This window comes from Mirounga angustirostris, unplaced genomic scaffold (assembly GCF_029215605.1).
Source record: "Mirounga angustirostris isolate CCGP_5_RB_7025 unplaced genomic scaffold, mMirAng1.0.hap1 SCAF_8, whole genome shotgun sequence".
Classification (NCBI taxonomy): domain Eukaryota; kingdom Metazoa; phylum Chordata; class Mammalia; order Carnivora; family Phocidae; genus Mirounga; species Mirounga angustirostris.
Window position 1 is genome coordinate 143,089,925 of NW_026991716.1, and position 22,428 is coordinate 143,112,352.

The 22,428-nt window shown below is 50.1% G+C and overlaps 1 protein-coding gene across 2 annotated transcripts; it reads right to left on the reverse strand.

Moving 5' to 3' along the window:
• Nucleotides 1–1,219: 1,219 nt before the first annotated feature.
• Nucleotides 1,220–19,455, reverse strand: SFT2D1 (SFT2 domain containing 1). 2 transcript variants are annotated; one of them, XM_045865873.3, is made up of 8 exons: nt 19,303–19,455; nt 11,107–11,193; nt 10,491–10,573; nt 9,099–9,180; nt 6,944–6,979; nt 5,024–5,082; nt 3,135–3,164; nt 1,221–1,718 (listed from the first exon to the last, which is right to left on the reverse strand). In XM_045865873.3, exons 1-8 carry the CDS (start codon nt 19,363–19,365, stop codon nt 1,679–1,681), a joined length of 480 nt encoding a protein of 159 aa, XP_045721829.1. In that variant the 5' UTR covers nt 19,366–19,455; the 3' UTR covers nt 1,221–1,678. The 2 variants fall into 2 exon arrangements, with proteins under 2 accessions (XP_045721830.1, XP_045721829.1); XM_045865874.3 differs by lacking the exon at nt 6,944–6,979 and having other exon boundaries at nt 1,220–1,718.
• Nucleotides 19,456–22,428: the final 2,973 nt, after the last annotated feature.

The window sequence follows — 22,428 nt, forward strand, 5'->3', positions numbered from 1 at the left end:
GGACCAGCCACGGACCTGCCAGGGGCGGGCGGTGACTTGCACTGTGACAAGAGGGGAAGCGGCGTGGGGCGGACCGACAGGGCCCCTCCCACACACCCCCTCCTGAGGACCTAAGTGTGCAGGGACAGTCCGACCCGAACTCTCTCACGGGATTCGTGAGACTCCCCCAAACCGGGGGGGGGGGGGGGAATGCCAGGACCAGGCTGGTCCCCTCGAGAAGGAACTTGCTCCTCGTCAACGGGCATCGCGGGGTCGGCGAGCGGGAGACATAACAAGGTGCACAAACACCATGCCTGGCAGGGAACACGAGCTCGTCAGTCATGAGTCCCCCCGTGCCCCCGCCGGCTCCCGAGCACACGGGCCTCTGCCGCCACCTGGGCTGGGACGGAGGGCCAGCGGAGGGCTGTGGGCTTTCTTCTCTGTCCCAGGGCCACCCCCTACCCCCCCCCAGACCTCTTTACCAGAGCTCTGCACTCGGCTCTGGGACGCCCTGCGCTGGTGGGAAGGCAACGGGCTTCCAGGGAGCTCTGCGTACTCACGGTTCCACTCTGGCGCTCCAACAGCGGACTCCGCCTGCGGGACTAGGGCACCTTCCAGCCTGGCTACGTCCGCTCCCCGCTAAGTATCGTGTCGGGTCCCTGGCCTGGCTCTTCGTGCTCAGGACTCGCCCGGTGGCGCTGCCCCAGCGGGTCACTGGACGGACCCCTCACTTTGGTCTGGCTGAACCCTACACCTACCAGCGATGCAGGATGAAAGGTCACACCACTCTGGTTCCAAAAACAAAGTCCCCACTGGTAGCAGTGAAATGGAAGAGACATTTCACCCTACCTGATCTTGAGGCTTCTGAGGCGTGCTGACAAACACGGAACAGAAAGCAAGGGCTGTCGGGGGCCTGGCCTCTGGATGAAGACAAGCCTGTCCACGCGGGCCTCGGCCACGCTGCCCCGCCACTCTGGGCATGCGCCTCGGCCTGCCTGACCCTAAACGACCCGGGCGGCCCAGGCCCAGGCTATGGAGGCACGCCTGCAGCATGCTGTCCCCTACACCCTGAATGACACCCTTATCACTACTTTCACCGTGACACGGTGATCTTCTGCAAATGTGTACTCAGGAGCAGGAGGACAGAGACTGTATCCTACTCATTCTTCTACAGAAAAACTGCACAGCGCCAGGACTGAATCAATGGGCCCCCCCCCACCTAACACATTATAAATTTGACCCAGAAAATATTATTTTTCCAAGTGTGGGTTTATTTCAAAATTGTAAAGATTTATATATTATTTTTATTACATATAATAAGCAATTTTTAGCTTAAAGTAAAAACTTTCACATTTAAAATTTAAAAAAAGAAAAAAGAAAAACGTAGGCATTTTTAAAGAGCCAAAAAAGCTTGCAGCATAGGTTTATCCTTAAATATTCACATCTTAAATGCTATTTAGAAAGGATTAAAAAAGGAGCTAAAAATCATTTACAATTGGCAATGATTAAAAATGCCTTATTTGGGGAACAACACGTTAATGAGACATAATGAATTTCACGTTACAAGTATTTAACAGTTGAATCGAGCATGTAGTTTCCACCAGTACACAAAATGGTCTTAAAAACATGTCGCAGCAGCTGTTTGGGGAGTGAACAGAATATCAACTTTCCAAGGCTCTTTTCAAAGAGTTTCTGATTTTCAGCTTAAGAGAGAAGAACAGCATTTAACTACCGCATCCCTGGTGGGGGAAAAAAAGAGAAAAAAAACAATGTAATAATCTGCCTCATATATGATGATGTTGGAGAAAACATTCCTGCCAAGAGACAAATGCACGATCACCTCTCTACATCAGAATTCAGGTGGAGCCTCCGAAGCATTCCCTAACAAAAACTTTGCTGAATATCACCTGAAATCAAGAACTGAAACTTGAAAATAATGTTTTAATGTCTGAAATGACATTTATTTTAGGCAATCTTTTCTAGCACATATGCTAATCTTAATATAAAGAAATAAATGTAAACACCAAAAATAACCTAACAAAAGAATAATTTTTAAAGAGAAATAATGAACTGGATTTTAAAAAGGAAAATGTTTATAACGACATCCTCGGAATTCCAAAGAAATATTCACGTTCACTTCCTTCGCCTTTCACATTTTCTTTCCAAAACAATTTGTTTCAACTATTACTTAACATTTTCATTCATTTAAAGTTACTCTTTGTATATGGATGCACCAATGAACTGGAGATGTCTGAGCAGATCTGTGCATGGCCCTCAAATGCAGGGGTCGGGCCTGGCTTGGAATTGCTGTGGCTTTGAGCTCAGACTCACAGGGCTGGACATCATTTCTAGGTGACCTTTCCCCGAGCTGAGAAACGGCACCAGATCTCCCAGTAGAGGTCCTGAAGACTGGAGAACCACCTGCAGTCTCCGGTCCCACAGCCTGCCCACCTGGAGTTGACCCTGGTCTGCCTGTCCTCCTTGTAAGCACTCATCAAAAAGAATGGGCCATTTGAAATGGGACAAAAATAGAATTTCTACAATCTCCTTCCTTGTTCATGTTAGGCATACAATTTTGCTGTGTTTCATATGTAACCTATGTTTCCAGATTTTACAAAGAAACAAAGCTGTGCCTCAACAGAGTATTCTGCTGAACTGGTCAGGTTTAAGATTACAGTGAGTTTTGCTTTTCCCTCCATAACTAAATGAATACATTTCTCGGGAAAAATATAAGAAGACGGCAGTTACTCTTGACATGTAAGTATGTTTCTGCCGGCTTAAAACAAACACTTATGTATCACACGTCATTTTTTCACTAACTTGCTTTATCTTTAATGTAGAATTTGTTTTGCTGGTGTCTCTACGTCCCATGTCCTGAGTATGTGCAGTCATGGAAGGATCAGGAACTTCCTACCTGCAAGTGTCCAGGTGGCAAAAGCAGCACATTCCCAACCTAAATGCTACATACGTTCAAAACGGTTTCACTTTATATGGCAGACTTCTACTCATCTTATTTAAAAAATAATTTCTTTGGGGGAAGAATGTCAAAGTCCACAAAAAAACCCCCAGCCTTTTATATCGCATTTTAACGTGCATATGCTAAAATTCACATATTTGTGTAAAGACCGTGAGAGGACCAGAAACAGCAGCCTCACCTTGCATACGGGATGTATGACAGGCTGTACCTGCAAGAAAAGTTCACAGATGTTGAGACCATCTAAATACCACACTTCCTCACGCCAAGTGGCCTTACCCGAACACCCCAGAAAATATGGTGACATATTGTACGGCAATCCTCAAAATATGGCCCCAGACCAGTAATGAACAGCATCATCCAGGAATTGATTAAAAATACCAATTTCTGTGCCCCACCCCCCACCTCCTGAACAAACTCTCTACATGACCCTGACGCCTGCTGAAGTCTGAGCTGGGGATACTAGAAATGACCCTGTTTTTTCAATAAAAACTACAAAATAACTGAGAATAAACTGCATTCTCCTTTAGGGAGTAAGCCCATCATCAAGTACAGATGACACAACAGGGAAAGCAACACATTATAGAAAAAGGCCAAGGGGGCGCCTGGGTGGCTCAGTTGGTTGGGCGACTGCCTTCGGCTCAGGTCATGATCCTGGAGTCCCGGGATCGAGTCCCGCATCGGGCTCCCCCTGCTCAGCGGGGAGTCTGCTTCTCCCTCTGACCCTCCTCCCTCTCATGCTCTCTGTCTCTCATTCTGTCTCGAATAAATAAATAAAATCTTTAAAAAAAAAAAAAAAGAAAAAGGCCAAGGAATTTGACTGAAACCTTGCCACAGTTCTCTGAAACAGAGTGGAACAGCAGGTGGAGAAGCGCACGCAGCATCCGTGGGTGCTCCAGCCGTCAGCGGGCAGAGACCCGGGGCCAAAGCAAAGAGTGCTCTCAGAGGGGCACCATCAGGGAGACGGGAAACGGCCACTCGGGGGGCACTGACCAACTGAGCTCTAAAGACAAAGGGAAACACTCCAGAAACTCTGGTGTTGGGAAAAACACGGAAGCGTGTGGGGTGGAGCTCATCCAATTCAATCACATACGCACTGGGCCTTTTATGCAGTCGAACTGCATGCAGTCCAAACGTGACAAGACTTCCCAGAGGGGAACGTGTGATCAGGAAGAAGGGGCAGAACAGAACATTCGGAAGGAGGGACAGGGACGTGCGGGCAGTGGGAGGGCCAGGGGAGCAGTATCTACGACTACGTGCGGCTGACTTCTCGGGTCCACTTAAACGTGGATTTTTTTTTTTTCAATAAATATTCCGGGAAATTTTTTTGTTGGAGATTTGCAACAATTTGAAAAAACTTGCAGATGAACCACATAGCCTAGGAATACCAAAAAGAATTAAGAAACAGGTATTACTGTAAGAATACAGCATCTAAGACATACAGAAAACATGTACTGATCAGCTTCCAGTCATAGTAGACTCTTAGTGGGGGAGTTCTGGGCACTCAGATGTTACACAGGTGTTGAACCAGGTGGGGCTTGGTGCCCCGCACCCCAGAGGTGCCGAATGATCAACCATATTCACTGACGATTCCGATGGGACAGCGCCAGGTGTGACAGGGCCACACTCAGCAGAACGACATCGACTCTGTAATTACCCCTACAGCGCAAAGGGAACGGTAAACCGACATTCTCTGGGGCTTCTCCTGTGACGTGGCCTCACTTCTATGGATTCACGTGGTATCACCTACATTCCTCATCATTTCTCCTTCACATACTCGGAAAGCAGTAAATGCATCATGGTGTAAGCATGCCGGCCCAGCAGCCCACGCCCCAGGCGGTGACCCCCATCTCTCTCTCCACGGCCCGCCCTCTGGCCACCGCCGAGCGACGCGTGCGTCTCACGGGACACTTGGCAGATCTCACTCATCTGACCTCTCCGGAGGTCCAGCCTCCGGGGCACAGCCTTCATCACATGACAGCCTAACGACATTCCCAGGCTCAAAGGCTCGGAACGAAAGGCTTCTCACTGCTCAGGGAGTGTTAACTTTCTAATCCCTGTGAGACTTACCAGGTCATGGACAAGAACTGCAATATGCAGAATAGTAAGGCCAGTCCCTTCTTGTGCCACTAACAACAGCAAAAACAGAGAAATGACAAGTTAAGGATTTTTAAAAATATTTTTCACAAGCAAGTTCAATTCCTGCCCTTCAAAATGCAGAGGACGGCTTCATTTAATTTTTTTAGTACGACAGGTTTTTTTAAAAAATATTTTTTATTTTGGGTGCCTGGGTGGCTCAGTTGTTAAGCGACTGCCTTCGGCTCAGGCCATGATCCTGGAGTCCCTGGATCGAGTCCCGCATCAGGCTCCCTGTTCAGCGGGGGGTCTGCTTCTCCCTGTGACCCTGCCCCTGCTCGTGCTCTCTCTCTCTCATTCTCTCTCTCTCTTAAGTAAATAATAAGAGAGAATGACAGAGAGAGAGAGCATGAGAGGGTCAGAGGGAGAAGCAGACTCCCCGCTGAGCAGGGAGCCCGACGACGTGGGACTCGATCCCGGCACCCCGGGATCATGACCTGAGTCGAAGGCAGACGCTTCACCGACTGAACCACCCAGGCACCCCTAGGACGACAGATTTAAGATTCAGAAGATGTGAAGTTTCGATCTGTACATTTCCTTTCTAAAATTCTGCACCTCAATTTAAATACTGCTAAATGTCTGGCCCTGGCTCAGAGGCCCCAGGGTAACTGCGGAGGCTCCTTAAAGCCACGTGTCCGGGTCAGAGGCACCTCCAGCACCATCAACACCCAAACCACGAAGCCGTCGGGTCTCCATCCTCTGTGGGGCCCACACACTTCACTCCTCTCTTGCTCCTGGTGTTAGTTTTTGAAGGAAAACTGCATTTTATTATAATCTCCTAGAATAATGTAAAATGAACAGTTTCTGTGTTAAAATGGCCTATTCTTAGGATTCCTTGCCCATTTTTATTTATATTTGTTCACTTACCATTTTTAGTTTACTGCCTACAAGTAAATAGGCGGTTAGGCCATCCAAGAGCCAGGAATCAATGCCTCACACAGACATGCAAGTATGGCTTAAGAATATTCTTTTGAGTTATCATTGAGAAATGAGGTGTAGGCACTGTCACATAATTCAAGTCAGTCTTTACATCACCAAAATTAAAAAGAAAATCAGAACACTTTTGATAGAATATTCCTAAAACATATTATACACTACTCTTTCTTTTTTTAAATGTGCAGTTTTCTTGATAGCTCGAGAACCACCTCAAATCCCTTTGGGAAGTAGACGGGGGGCAATAAATACATATAATGAAGACCCAGGAACACTGAGAAGTGAGCTGAAATGGAATAGTGTCATTTCCTGGAGGCTAATGAGGAGCTGTTCACCATACCTTAAGAGGTACAAGATTAAGTTCCTTTGACTTTTTTTTAAGTGATTTTACATCTTTTTAAAGATTAAGTAATCTTTACACCCCACATGGGGTTCCAACTCATGACCCCGAGATCAAGCTGCTTGTTCTTCCAAGTGAGCGAGCCAAGCATCCCCTTTTGCCTCTTTTGGTTCATTTGTTTTGGTTTGTTTTCTTGCCCCTTCTCCTTATCAGTTTCAACATCTTGTGACTCAAAACGTAGTCCGGCATCCACGGCACCCCCCTGCCTGAGGGGACAGCGTGGCCAGCCAGCAAGCACAGCAGACAGAAAACACGCCCCCAGCAAGAGCCTCTCGGAGCCCAGGAGTTGTTAGAGGAGCTGGTCCTTCTGCCCTGAGAGCGGGTCTGAACTCGCCTGTCTGTTCTGGAGGGCAGAGTCGTCACAAGGCTAACCACTAACCTCATGTTACTACTACACACAATCTGAGGGACACCCAAGCTTGGGGAGTTTTAGACGCCAGACCCTGAGCTCCTTCGGGGTGGTGTGACGACGCGGTGAGGGGCCACGTTAGCAGGAGGCAGGCACGGCTGATGTAACTTACCCAAAGAGCAGCACACAAGGTGAATATGAAACACAACTATAGGACAGGAAAGAAAAAATCGCAAATGTGAGTCCTTCCAAAAGCTTAAAAGGATTCATAAACCAACCTGCATTCACTGGCACGAGTAAAGCTCTAGGACCGACTCAAGGACACAGCCACGCGAGCTGTACTTGCTTACTCTGTGCCAAGTGGACTCCACCTTAAGTCTAGGACTGCACTGTTCCTTGGCAAACTACCAGCACCTAGTAAATAATCCGCTGAATAAATCAACAGAAAAGATGTCTGAGGAAGGATATCAGCTGTTTCTAATTTTTTTTTTTTAAGTCTTGTATAACTGACGTCCCGTGTTACATTAGTTTCGGGTGTACGGGACAGGGGTTCAACACTTGCATCCACGACTCAGTGCTCATCACGATACCTGCTCTTCATCCCGACGACTGCTGTGCTGAGAAGCGCTCACGTCAACGTTCAGTAACAGAAGACTGCAACAGATACTTAGTGCAGCCGGGAACACCCAGAAAATCCTACTTTACTTAACTTGACATAAGGAATCTACTGCAACGATTTTCACACAGAAGATGACATCATCACTTATGTCCCTGTGTCCCCCCAAGAAGGCAGGGGAGTGAAGGTGCAGGGCAGGCGACAGCCAACAGTGACAAGCAGGAGGCTGGCAGGCAGAACCCTGCGTGAGACCCCAGCTCTGACGCCCAGAGCATTCAATCAGTCGTCTGCTCTCGCCTTCATCTTTCTCCTCTTTAAAATGAGGACGGTGCCTACCGAGCGGATCAGAACCTGTCACGGCCTGGGTTTGGTGCCGGCACTGACAGGATGCTGCGTAAGTGGCAGTCACTGCTTCACTGTCATGATTAAGCACAACTTACGTCAGCAGCAAATCTGAGCATACAGAACACTCAACTGGAAACACCATGGCTCAGGTCATCACCAAAGTTACGTCCTCTAAATACTTAATGGTCTCTCTTGGGAAACAGTATGTGTTTCTAAATGTTTGAACCGCCTTCTTGACTTGATGCTTATTTGTGTAGAGTACATTACTAAGATGGGTTCCAGGATATCCTAAAGAAAGCCAATCTACATAAAATATTAGTAAAATATAAACTTCTCACAGTCTAACAGCATAAGCTTAGGTAACCCACACAAAGTTGAGTATTAATATACTGCTATACATGTTAATATAGGAAATTCAAAATAACTGGAAAAATTAGAAAAATGGTAATAAAATATGATGAAGTTGAATAAGAACCTAAATAAAAAGTTAGGCTAAAAAGGGCTTTTTCCTCTGGTAAAGAGGTGGGAGAAGATTCACACACATTACGGTTGAGGACATTTCCTGACTACACACCTGACCCATTTAGCTGTATTTAAAAGCTTCCTAGTATTACAAGGACATACTAGCTGATGCTGATCCTTAAGTTCAACAACGTGCTTAAAGAGAAATCTGCAAGAGACACAGACAAGCCAATTAGGAAGAAGGGGCTCAGTGGAGAGAGGGACACTTCAGTTCCTTGGCCCATGACACCCAAAACATCAGCCAAGAACCCAAAATGCATGATGTGCAAACTTTCTGACCATAAGCCCACTCCTGCCCCGATTCAAAGATAGATCCTACATTTAAGAGTGATGACCTGACAGCCATGCACAAAACCCATCAAGTGATGAATGGCATCCTGAAAGGCACGGCTCAGAAGCCATGCTGCTGGGAGTACAAACAGTCACACAGGGAAGGGGCAGAAGCCAGACGACAGGCTACGTGAATGAAGCCAAGCGTCCCTGAGAAAAGAGGTGAACTGCCTCAGAAGAGACCTGTGTTCCAGCCCCACCCTCCAAAGAGCACACACAGCCATCCGTTCTGAGGTGCTCTATGGGCCTGGGAAATGACATACATCCACCTCTAATCTCCACGTTAATACTCAGAGCTCCAGTGGTAGGTATATGCAACAGAAAGCAGGATTGAGCAAGTCAGTCAATTTAAGTAATGCGTACCATCTAAATTCTCTAACACACAGCCTTAAGAATAGGATTATTACATGCAGCAAGAGAAATATAATAGTATATATATAAAAGCGGGCAATTATCTGTAAGACAATAATGCAAAAAACACTTCTCTAAGTTTTAATTTTCATTATTTACTTACAAGCATAATAATTGTTGCAAGCAATCTTGTTGTTTCAAACATTTTCTTCAGTTGCTTCACGGGTCCCATTAGAAAGCACGTACTTAAAAAAAAGAAAAGAAAAGAAAAGTACGTCTATATGAAACAAACAGGAGAATGAAGAGATGGATCTGCTACCTTGTCTGGCTATATAAACATAAATGCTTTAAAGAAAAGATATCTTATGTTGGTTTACTAATAAAAGTCTCTCACTAAATCAGTTATATTTTTCCTTAACATTAAAAGCAAACTTCTTCTAAAACCTTAATACTTTATTTTTTTTAACTAAGCTCTAGGCCCAACATGGGCTTGAACTCATAACCCCAAGATCAAGAATGCATGCTCTACCGACTGGGCCAGCCAGGCGCCCCAAAAGGAACCGTGAATCTAGCGTTCTAGGACACACCAATGCCTTCTCACAAGGTATTCACAGTGCTGTTTCATAGCTCCAGGTGAACGTGACGGCCGGAGCAGTCCCGAATTCACAGGTCACGTGTTCCCAATCTGAGCCAATTCACACACTGCTACCCCTCACCCCTGCACGCTACAGACCAGAACAATGCTCGGTCAGCGCAAAGCCCCCAACAGTGACATGACCTAAAACCTGCTGAGCTGGGCTTTGTTCCAGCTTGAAGGGACAGCTCTGCAGGCACGAGCCCAGGAAAGCCCGTTGAGCTTGGCCTCGGCCACACAGGTTCACTTGACTACCTCTGATCCAGAAAATTCCTGAGCAGACAGAAGGTCACCTCTGAAAGCTCAATGTACACAAATGCAAAACGCATACATCTGACAACCAATCCAACAGACATCAACACACCCAAACGGGCACCAAGATCCTCAGAGAGGGATTCCTGCGCCCCAATCCAAGATGCTGCTGGGCTAGCTGTCCTCACCCTCTCTCTGCTCAGCACCACTCCCGGAGGATCTCCTGGCTGGCTGGGAGGCAGTCCGGTCCTTGGCCCCACTGAGACAGGGCTTCCCAAGCAGGGAGCCGAGCGCGGCACCATGAGCCGGGGCTCTGGAGGACGGTCTGCTAGAAAGCCTGCCGGTCACCCTACTGGGCACATCACGGGACACTGACTGACCCTCTCTGTGCTACAACCCCCGGCCATAAGGTGGGGGCGATAACAGTGCCCACCTCAGACACTGGGGTAACAGACAGAAACACTCAGCAAGTGCCCCACAGGCTGGCCATTCCTACTGTTCCCACACCGTGATGCCCTGGGCACACAGCAGGGGTCAATAAACACTTACTGGACGGACATAAATCTTGTGGCTCCAGAAGCCACACTATTCGGGAAGTGCCTCCAGGAAAGGAAGGCTGGTGATGGTGCCAGCAAACCAAACCTGCAGCAGCCCGACTTCCATACGCACCTGGCTAGCGCAGCGAGATTTCCAAAGGTATAAAACACTGCAAACAGCTTTATGCCACCAGGAAGCCACAGCAATCCGGTCCCCTGAGTTCGGATATATTTTGAAATCATTTTACCATTGTAATAGCGTAAAATATAAACGTGCTACAATAGGAATGATTATATAATAATGTACAGTTAAAATGTGCTAGTATAGTCTCTACATCGTTTTAAAAAGAGTTAATTTTCATTGTTATTTGCTAACTGGACTTTTCTGCCTATTTTGCATGTAAGTATGTATAACTTAACCGTAATACACCGTCCCTACACATGTGCATAAATCTCACTCTACTTAAATTAATATTCTTTATAAGCGGCAAGTTAAATAGTTAACGTATCTCGATTCCTGACTCTACAGCTTTCTATACCCATGGATTTTTCTTAAAAAGAATTATTTTCACAACCTATAAACCACCCCCCAAATACGAATTTCTGCATCTCTATATTGATCTCTAGCCCTTTATTTCAGGTGACTGACTATGTCCCCTGGAAACAGACCGCGGGCTGCTTGCTGGAACTAAATGGGGTTAGTCTGGCCTAAAATATAAGTCATGAGGCAACAGAAGGCTGTAACTCACAAGGATAGAGAAGAAAATGCCGCACACGAAGCAGATGACGAACCACTTCAGCCTGGTGCTGTAGCTGAGGGACGAGGCCTCCAGGACCTTAGGAAGGAAGGGGAGTCAGAACACGTCCCCCGGCTGCCTTGAGCAATCTGACTCCCCGCGGCAGGAGGGCAAAGCTTCCCCTGAATCTGGTCACGTGAGAAGGGTAAGACCCCCCCTCACCCCCACCCCAGGCTGGGAAGGGAAATGTAGGCACGACGTGGGGCTCGGGCAGTCTTGGGGCCCCGCTGTTCCCTCTGCCGGCGGGAGGACAGATATGCCCGCGGCACTGTGCCCCTGGTTTTAACAGCCCTTGCCTGCAGGACAGCAGATGCACCCCAACACGCACGGAATGACAGAATGTATGATACGTATTATAAAATACTCAGTGACTAAAAAAATAGGGGCGAGATGAAATGAGACCAGAAAATGTGGAGCACCACTGAGGCTGGGTCCCAGGCACACAGGGCTCACCATGCCTCCCTCAGTCCCTGCCTGAGGCAGCAGAGGCCCCCCAAGTGCAGAGCCTGAGACAGGGGTCCTGCTGCATGAACTGCTCTCAGCAGAAACCCCAAGGGAAGTGAGAGGAGCTGACAGGGAAGGGGGGGGATCATGTGGTTTCAGCCGGAGTTCAGCTTGGGCCTGGGCCGTCAACTGCACCTCAGTGTGGGTCCCGCCCTGAAGCAGGGGGCCAGCTGGCCATGGGCTGTCAGCAGAGTGGGGGCGCCTGCAGGACCCCAGGGTGTGCAGGAGGGCACAGCTGTGAGCCCCTGGGGGATGCGTACACCTGCCTCACAAGGGGGACCTGGGCAGCCATCCGTCGTGTCCATAACTTCCACTTATTATAAAAAGTCCATTTAAAACCAGCTCAGGAGAGCCCTAGGTATCTCCTCAACCATTACTGAAAACCCATTTTTTAAATGATCACTTATGCTAGAGGAACAGCATTCCTACATGCAAACTGTAACCAAGTCACGTGGGCAGAGTGGAAATCACCAGGCATTCCTTCTACAGTAATCCAGATGCAGCTGTAGACACATTCCGATTTCTAAGTACACTCAGAACTTATTTTCCAATGACGCAGAAAAAGTATCAGCAATGGCTATTTCAGGAGACTAGAAATATATATTAAGAATTTTATATCAAAACTTGATTTCTAACTTATATTACCATAGATGCTTAAAAATAAGATCATATGCTTATAATGTATTTTCAAGAATGAAGCAAAAACAGAAAATACCTTTCACTACATTCCTTACCTCAACTGATTAACCTGGGAATCCTTATGCAGCATGAAAAATAGATAAAAATAACTAAATAAAGATCATAAGTGCAACATACATCACTTAACACATTTTAAATGGTTTGTAAAATTTGCTTTAAATCACATTCTTGTTTCCAGCAATGTCACCAGTTTAGAGCAAAACTACTGTTCCACGTTAAACAAAGAATGGACCTGCCTATGAAAACGTCCAAATGTCATGCTTCCTGACTAGGAAGAGGCCCCTGCAGTGTTTCCACTCCGCAGAGCACCGCGAACCCGAAGACCACTCACCGCAAAGCAGCTTGCGGCTCGTGCATGCAGAGCAGTGTCCCACGGGAGCCGAACTGGGAACCGGGCAGGGAGAGTGCAGTGACGGGGGGACGGGTTTACAAATTTACATTCCCCCCCCCCCCAACCCCTTCCTAAGTTCAGCCGCTGGTTTTCAAGAGCCAGTTCATTCTTCTCTCAACCTGGTCATTTATATAATTGCAGGTATTTCCCCCTTATTCCCATCTTCCAAGTAATGATCTTTAAAAGGAAACAAGTTACTTCCATTTGTAAATATGGAATATTCAACCCACAACCAAATGACTTGCCTTGAGCTTTGCCTACTGTCCAGGACACGGAAACAAATCACAGATTCCCTGACGCCTAAGTGGGAAAACACGCAGGAACACCTGGCACTGCGTTCTCCACAAAGGAGCCAGAAGGAGCCCGGACCCTCCAGACCCACTGCCCCAGAAACATTCAGGTGCGACTTTCTGGTCCAAGCATGATCAGGAAGAAGCCCAGCAAAACCAGCAACTGTACTGATTTCTTAGAGGTTGTCTCAGCAAACAAATACGCATGGACCCTGGCACAATTACTTTACTTGTTTGTTATCAAAGGCAGAGGAAGTGGGGCGCCTGGCTGGCTCCATCCATTAAGCGTCCAGCTCTTGGTTTTGGCTCAGATCACGATTTCAGGGTCGTGGGATCGAGCCCCACGTCGGGCTCCTTGCTCGGTGGGGAGCCTGCTTCTCCCTCTGCCTGTCACTCCCCCTGCTTGTGCTCTCTCTCTCTCACACTCTATTTAAATAAATAAAATCTTAAAAAATAAATAAATAAAAATAATTAGAAAAACAAAGGAAGAGGAAGCAAAGATAAAGCCTCTCGTCAGCAGGAGAGACCCCCCCCTTTCTCTGGTGCATTCCTCCTGCTGCAGTAAAACAGCACCACCGGGAACCAGAACGCGACTGATTGAAAAAGAATAGTCGGGAAACATGTTCCCGGCAGCAGCAACATTAGAGATGAGAGAATGAACCCGCGGCCCAGCGGACACTTGCTTTCTCCTAGCGATGGAGAAGCCAGGAGGAGAGCCCCCGGATCACAAAGGGGCAGCTGTCTGGGCCTGAGCCTTGCTCCGGGGCTACGGCGCCCCAACAGTGGGAATGCGGGGGGCCTTCAGCGAGTGAACACCACAAATGCAGCACTCCTACAAGGCCTCCTTCAAAACGGCAGCGGCGCACACAGAGGTAAAGGTGAGCCGACAGCAAGCTCAAGGAACAGGTGCGCACGGGCGCTCTCGGGTGGGACGGTGGCCGCACCGTCTCAGGTGCCCTGCTCCTTAGCCTCCTCCGAGACTAGCACGCCCTCCTCCCTCTGTCACCTAGTGCTCTCCCTGTCATGCTCTCTCACTCGGGACCCCCGATCACAGGTCCTACCCTGGATCCTGGCAGAATCTTGGATGATTCCAACATCCACATGGGCAGCCCACCCTCTCTGCTCCTCGCCCCCCCATCTCTATGGCCTTTGCCCCCCACTCCACTCAGTGACCCAGGACACTCTTAACCACCCCAAATCACTCCACATCCAAACTTCAAGCCGCTGCTCTTAGGGCCCGATGTCGTCCTGGTGGCACGTGGATCCACCTGCTTGCGCCTGGACTGCCCTGCAGCCTCTGGGTCCCCCATCCAGCCCACAGGTCCTTCTTCTCTCTCTGCAGAAACGACATGCTCCATCAACTCAGTAAGACATTTGAAATTCCCCTTCTGCTGCATCCATCTGGCAAAATGCCACCATGACTCAAGCCCACTTCTTCTTCCTCTGGCCAGTCATGTGGCAGAAGCGGGGGGGGAGGTCATAACCAGGTCATCACCACCTTCCCATGGGCCCTGATGCCGCCTGCCTGGCAACCTGACGTGGTGGATTGATGGGCACGGTGAAGACAACCCCCCTTCTCACTCCACTGCCCATGGGCTATTTCAAACCTCCGGGTGTGGCCCTGACACTCCTGTGCAGACAGCTTCCCCTCCTTCACACAGAAAACACGAACCACCAATGTGCCCGCCCTCCACTGCTTGCTTCCACCAAACCACCGAGCCCCCCTCAAGAACACCTTCTCCTCCTTTCCGCGGATGACCTCAGAGGGGCGGAGGTCAATCCACCTGCTTTAGAGCCCAAGCCCTCGACCTTCTCAGGGAACGTGCAGTATCGGCTGCTCCCCGCTCTCGAGAGTGACCCCTGTGCTCTCCCTGAGGCCCTTCCTACCAACCTGTATGCATGATTAGGCCTCTTCCAGCTTAAAGAAAAAACTCACTTGATTTCACTCTCCAGCGTCTGCTCATTCATTCCCTCAGCAAATACTACTGAGAGCTCCCAGGCACTTGTCCTTGCTGAGGGCTGGCCCTCTGCACACCCTCCTCCCTGACGTCAGCTCCTCGTGTTTGGGGGTCCCTTGACAGGGAGCAGACTGCCGCCCGGTGCCCAGACCACGGGGGATATGGCACAGAGGGAAGCCAGCCCCCCCTCGCTTCCAGCCTCTTACTACTGTCACAGAAAGCAATCCGAGGCACAGCTCGCTCTGTCATTTTAGCCTACTGCTTTAAGATTTTATTTATTTATTTATTTGAGAGAGAGAGAGAGAGCGCAAGTGAGCACACAAGCAGGGGGAGTGGCAGGCAGAGGGAAAATCCCAAGCAGAACCCCGCTGAGCAGGGATCACGATGCAGGGCTCGAACCCAGGATCCCAGGATCACGACCTGACCCAAAGTCAGACGCTAAACAGACTGAGCCACCCAGGCGCCCCGGCCCATTACTTTAATCAGCTACTCTGACCCCGACTGCCCAGCAGCTGAGCTCGACGCTGGTGACAAAGCTGTGAACGTGGTAAGGTGGCTGTCTACACCAGCAAACGCCCACATACTAGAACATCAGGTGCCCTGTGTGCTGTAGGGAGGAATTAAGCAGTTCCAAGGGTGGAGGGCAGGGCGGGCGGTGCTCCTTCAGCTGCGTCGGGAGTCTTGCTACAGGCCTCTGGGGAGGTGCATCGGACAGAGAGCTGACCGACGTGGGGACAACATCAGAGGAGAGAGTCCTCTCCTCCCCGTGACACCAACCTCCCCCCAGATCCAGGTCCTCATCTCACACTCCAGAAACCGCCTTGTCACCCTTGTCGGATCCCCGCGAGAAAAAGCCCACACAGGTTAAGGCCCAGTAGGCAAGCCCCGGGAGCCAGGTTGGGGCATCCCAGCATCCATCAGGCCGCTGAGCAGAGCAAGTCGTCCTAGGGGGCCGCAGGGGGAGATGGGGAGGTTGTGCAGAGGGCTGAGGCGCCTCGAGCAGAGCTTAGACCTTATAGCGAGTGCTACAGGAAGCCGTGTGATCGGTCTGGACCCTCTCACACCTGGCTCCATCTCTCCCTCCCTCCATCTTCCCAGACATCTCACAAGGAGGGACCCTACAACTCTGGCTACTCTGCCTCTTGCCTGGCCTCTAAATCCCCTCAGCAGGATGGTGGGGCAGTCCCAGATCTCAGAGGTACCCCCCTATCTCGCCACCTCCCCAGTCTACCCTGAGCCAATCCCATCCAGTCCTTCAACCTGCACCCCACGTGCGTCCTGCCACACTCCCAGGACATCCACCTAGACACCATCAGCAAGCTCCCCACATCCTCACCCTCTGCCCTGCCAGGTCCCCCCCTCCTGCTCTCTGCACTCTGGTCTCCCCTGCACTCTCCAAGCGGGGCCTATCTCCTCAGGCCCACGCATCCTGACCACTGGGGACGGGAAGTGGGCTAGGTGAACGCACCTCCTCACTGCTGTCATGACCATCCTGGGGTCACCCCCATGTCACACCTCTTGCTCTTCTAAGGACTTTGCATGGGGCTCACTATCATCCCTCCACTCCTGTCTTAACTGTTGGTGATTCCATCACTGGAGTAAGCAAGCCTTCCAAAACTCTCTTAGGACTCCTGGTTCCTCGCCCTCTCTCCTCCAATGATCTCTGCACCTTACATAAACCACCAAGCCCCTTATCTACAGTAATAAATGTGCCATCATCTCAAATCTTTCCATGATCTCAATTTCAAGTATCCCCCTTTCCAACCACCACCTCCTACCCTCCAGCATCCCTAGTTACCCAGCCCACCGATGTCACCACTCACTCCCCCTTCACATCCCCCACCCCTGCTGCCCGCCTATAATCAGTCCTGCGTACATCCTCAACTTCTTTGCCCTCTGCGCCTCTGATGTGTTCATTGGGCAGCATCCAAACCCTGGTTACATCCAACTCTGCCAGCCCTGCCCTGCACTCCTGCTGCTGAATCTGGCTCCCACCTCAATGTCAGGACCATTACCCACAAGGGGGGCCTTTGTGCCGCCGACAGTCCCACCGTTGCTCCCTGTCCATTCATTTGCCTTTTCGCACCTTCTTCCTGAACCTCAACACTCACCGCCCCCAAACTTCCAACTGGCACCCTTACTTCCTATTTCAGTGAGGACAGAATCCAGCATGTGGGGAGCTGTGCTGCATGCTCTCTCCCCCCTCCTCCCATCAGCCCGCACGAGCTGGCCACCCACATGCCCAAGCAAACACTCCCAACATCTTTCTCCCCTCACGGTCCCAAGGTCCGGAGCAGCTCCGTCCATCAGAACTTCCTGTAATGAAATGTCCCACTCAGCACCCTCCCGAGCAGCAACCACTAACACACGTGCCTGCCCAACACCCGAAATGTGGCTGGTGTGGCTAAGAAAAGAATCTTACATCTTCTTTAATTTCTACTAGTTCAAACCTAAGTGGCCACACGCGGCTATGGATCCTGCACCGTAGAGCACGACACAGATTCAGCGAGTGAGTCGGGGGCCGTTACTGCCCCACTGACACCTCTCGCCGTCCTATTGGTGGGTTCCCGTGTGACCATCATCCTCTGCCCAACTGGTTACGGGTCCAACGAAAGCAGACGCTGCCCCGTAGTCTCTGGACCCTCACAGCCTGGCCTAGCGTCCTGGCCGCAAGAAGGGCTGAATAAACAGGACGGCGGAGGGAGCTGGGCAAGGACAGGGACAAACGGAAGACCCTTCTGCAGCATACTGGCTCCAAGCGTTCCACTTCTGGGGCAGGCAGAGAAGGACTTGTCAGCATGCACACGCCGGAGACAGGGGGCAGTTCCTGCTCCTCGGCTATTTTTTTTTTTTTAAGATTTTATTTATTTATCTGAGAGAGAGAATGGGGGAGAGAGAGAGCAGGAGAGGGGGGAGGGTCAGAGGGAGAAGCAGACCCCCCGCCGAGCAGGGAGCCCGAGGCGGGGCTCGATCCCGGGACTCCAGGATCATGACCCGAGCCGAAGGCAGTCGCCTAACCGACTGAGCCACCCAGGCGCCCCCGTCTTCTCACTTTCTTCTTCTTCTTCTTTTTTTTTTTTTTTTTAAAGACTTGATTTATTTGAGAGAGTGAGAGACAGCACAAGAGGGAAGAGGGCAGAGGGGGAAGCAGACTCCCCGCCGAGCAGGGAGCCCGATGCGGGGCTCGATCCCGGGACTCCAGGATCACGACCTGAGCCGAAGGCAGTCGCCTAACCGACTGAGCCACCCAGGCGCCCCCGTCTTCTCACTTTCTTCTTCTTCTTCTTTTTTTTTTTTTTTTTTTTTTTTTAAAGACTTGATTTATTTGAGAGAGTGAGAGACAGCACAAGAGGGAAGAGGGCAGAGGGGGAAGCAGACTCCCCGCCGAGCAGGGAGCCCGATGCGGGGCTCGATCCCGGGACTCCAGGATCATGACCTGAGCCGCAGGCAGCCGCTCAACCGACTGAGCCACCCAGGCGCCCGGCATCATACTATTTTTTTTTCTTTTTTTTAAGATTTTATTTATTTATTTGAGAGAGAGAATGAGAGAGAGCACATGAGAGGGGGGAGGGTCAGAGGGAGAAGCAGACTCCCCGCCGAGCAGGGAGCCCGACGCGGGGCTCGATCCCGGGACTCCAGGATCATGACCTGAGCCGAAGGCAGTCGCTTAACCGACTGAGCCACCCAGGCGCCCCCGTCTTCTCACTTTCTTCTTCTTCTTCTTTTTTTTTTTTTTTAAAGACTTGATTTATTTGAGAGAGTGAGAGACAGCACAAGAGGGAAGAGGGCAGAGGGGGAAGCAGACTCCCCGCCGAGCGGGGAGCCCGATGCGGGGCTCGATCCCGGGACCCCGGGATCATGACCCGAGCCGCAGGCAGTCGCTCAACCGACTGAGCCACCCAGGCGCCCCTCCTCGGCTATTTTTAATTCTCCCACCAGAGGAAGTAACCTTCAGCGAGTCCACCCCCCTCTCGGGTGGTAATGAAGGAAGTAGCCCTCATTCAGCCCCGCTCCGGTGGCCCTGCTTCCAAAAGAGACACCCGCTCGCGGCACCTCATTCTCCTCCAGGGCAAACCACGCAACGAAGCTCAGAACCCGGCTTCGCGCAGCTCGCAGGACAAAGCAGCCGCCCACCCGCCGGCGCTGCCCAGCCCGGCTGCAGAGCCCAGCGCCGCGCAGAACACCGGGCTCTGCAGCCGGGCCGTGGGGTGGGGCTTAAGGCTTCCGCAGACCCCACGAAACCCCGGAAGGCCCCCCAGAGTCTTCCCGGGAGGCGGGCAGACCGGCCCCCGCCGCGGCCCGCTACCTGCGCGGTCAGGCCCTGCTCCTCGTCGTCCTGGCCGTTCAGGACCCGCCGCAGCTTCTCCATGGCCCTGCTCCCCGCCGCACTAGCGGCCCCGCTCGCCGGACCCCCAAGCTCTCCGAGAACCCGGAACCCGGGGCCCCACGTGACCGGACATCCGGGCCGCCGCTTCCGGCGCTCCCAGCAGCGCGCGCCTGCGCGCCGGGGTCCCGCGGGCCGGGCCGGGCCGGGCCGGGAGTCTGCGCCAGGGGGCGCTGCGCTTGCGGGCGCTGGGGCTCGAGCCCCGACTGCCGCGGTCGCTGCTTCCCGTCGCCTGGAGTCGAGACGCACAGCTATGGCCATAGGATGAACGCAGGTCTTCACGCGTGAGCTCCGCGCTCGGTGCCGCAGATCCAGGGCCAGTGCTGCAGACCTGAGCCCCCCACTGCAGCCCCGGCGGCCGGGGCTGCAGGCCTGACACCCAGTACTGCAGCCCCGGCCTCCAGTGTTGCAGCCCCTGCATCCAGTACTGCAGGCCTGACACCCAGTACTTCAGCTCCAGCATCCAGTCCTGCAGCCCCGGCCTCCAGTCCTGCAGACCAAGGTCCAGTACTTCAGACCAACATCCAGTGCTGCAGACCCGACATGCAGGGCAACAAATGCGTTGTGCAGGCCTGACACCAGAAGAATACTGGGGCCAGTTTGGGAACACTGACAGGTAGGGTTTCGGTTCTAAACTGGACATCTCCTTACTACAAGTGAAGTTTTCAAAATATCTTCATTTGCAAGCAGTCAGCGGGGGAAGGGCAGACTTTGGGGCAGATGGTTCTGTGTTCTGATTTCAGCCCTGCCACTCACCCTGTGGCACTGGGAACCAGCTCTTCCCAGCCTAATCGCCTCAAGACATAACACCTACTTCAGTGGTTAAATGAGAATAGATATACTGCACCTGATCTCAGGCGAACTAGCAGGAGGCTGCCTTACTCTGTTTTACTTGTGAGTGTACTCACGGACTCAGTTTATCTTCCAACTAGGAATTTGAAAGAGTGAAACCCTACTTACTAGAGGAATAACTAATCCAACCCATCTTTCCAGTTTTGCATAAACACTGCAAACCTTCAAAAAACTGTCTACTGTTCTCTGGTTGCTCCAGGGTGAATGAACACTAGCCCATGGGGAAGAAGCATTTTTTTCCTTATTACCCACCATGGATATTTTAAAGAGAGATTAAAAATTAGGGCTACCTGTACAATATGAATTTCAGAGTATCTTGGAGCTTTCCATAAATATACTACTCTAAGGTCATCAAGTGATAGGTTTTGCTTTTGAGTTTGGTAAGATCATAATGAAAATGTCTATTATTTTGTTTTGTTACATCACCCAGATTCCTAAAATCTGACAATTAAAAGGTGATCCCCAGGGACTTTTATTATCCATCATAATGCCTTCAGTAGAGATTTTATCTCATCTCAGATAAATACAGGTATTATAAAGACCCTAAAAAAGCAGATCATACACTTGCTCAAATAAAGCAGTCCAATGTTCAGCATCTTTTGGGCAGAAAATACTTATATTTGGCCTATTTATACTAAAGTGTGAGATCTTATCTTTTTGTCCTTAATTTTAAAAGATCAGAAAATAGATGATAAACATCTGCTATAAGATAAATCTCTATGCTTCTAACTAATAAAAGAGTAAATACATCTATACCTTCTGTAAAGACTTCCTTTTGAACTATAGTAACTTTAGCTTTCCATATGCAAAAAGAGGAAACAAATGGATATCTCTGGTAATGGATAGAAAGCTTTCCAAGGATATATGAGATTGACCATGTAAAACTGACAATGTCTAACCACTTTTAACCTAAAAAGGACAATTTCCTATGTTTCAACCTATACTTGGGTATAAGACATTTTACTTGGAAGATAATACTGAACATTTAAGAATGTGGTTTGGGTTTTTTCATTTCTTGTACCTCCTGAGCCAGGCTTAGTTTCCTTAAAAATACTGCACAAAGTGTATTGGGGGTGTGACCCCCAATGCAAACAGTACAATCGTGGAATCTAGGCTCTGAAGCCAGACTGCCTGAGTTAGAGTCCTGGCTCCCCCACTTTGTAACTCTGGGATTTTGAGCAGGCAACCCACACTATTTCACTTTCTCATGTGTGAAAATGAAGGTGATAACAATCCCTACCTTGCAGCGTTGTTATAAGGATTGAATAAAAAAATTGCTGCAGTGGATCCCCATTTTTCATGGTTTCCGTATTTGCAAATGCGCCTAATTGCCAAAGTTCATTTGTAACCTCTAAATCAATACTTGCAAGTGTGTTCATGGTAACTGAAGGACAGGTGCAGAACAGCATAAAATTTGAATCATCTGGGGCACATGGTCCCCGCTAAGAGGGAGCAAGGTGATGCTCTGCCTTCTCATTTCAGTTCATACCATAAACAAGTGCCATTTTTGTGGCCTATTTAGTGTCATGTTTTTCACATCTTTGTGCTTTTTGTTGATTTCTTTTTTTAAGACTTCTCTTTTTTAAAGATTTTATTTATTTATTTATTTATTTATTTATTTATTTATTTATGACAGAGCATGAGTGGGGGAGGGACAGAAGGAGAGAGAATCTCAAGCAGACTCCCCAAAGAGTTGGACATTCAACCAACTGAGCCACCCAGGCGCACCTTTTGTTGATGATTTCACTGTTTTGAATGGTCCCCAAGCCTAGTGCTAAGGGCTGTCTAGTGTTCCTGCTCAGGAGGAGGCTTTGGCTCCCAGGCTGCTTCCCCTGGGACCATGGTCCCCACACCTGAAATCAACCCCTGCCCCCTCCCCCTGCCTCCCTCACTTCCCCTGATCGCAGGAAAGCAAGAATAAACGAGGCAAAGACCAGGCCAGAGAGGAGAGCCTGGGTCAGGGAGACAGAGGTCTCCCCACTGGGGGAGTGGGCCATGGGAGCTGGAGACTGGTCCTTTCTGCAGGCCCAGCCCACCCTCCAGATGGGAGCCTCCATCCTGTGTCAGGATCTCTGCACAAACCACCACCCCTTATTCCCACTTTTGGTGAATGAGGCTTGGTTCCCAGAGAGCTTCTTAGGAGAGGAACATCATACAGGGATGTAGGAGTCCTTCCCTTGTGGCAGCACTTCCAGC

Coding starts and splice junctions, on each gene's coding strand:
- SFT2D1 (XM_045865873.3), bottom strand. CDS start 19,365: ATGGAGAAGCTGCGGCGGGTCCTGAACGGCCAGGACGACGAGGAGCAG. Junction 9,181..10,490: donor AATCTCGCTGCGCTAGCCAG/GTGCGTATGGAA, acceptor CTTTTTTTTAAG/TACGTGCTTTCTAATGGGAC. Junction 6,980..9,098: donor TTGCAACAATTATTATGCTT/GTAAGTAAATAA, acceptor CCTGTCCTATAG/TTGTGTTTCATATTCACCTT.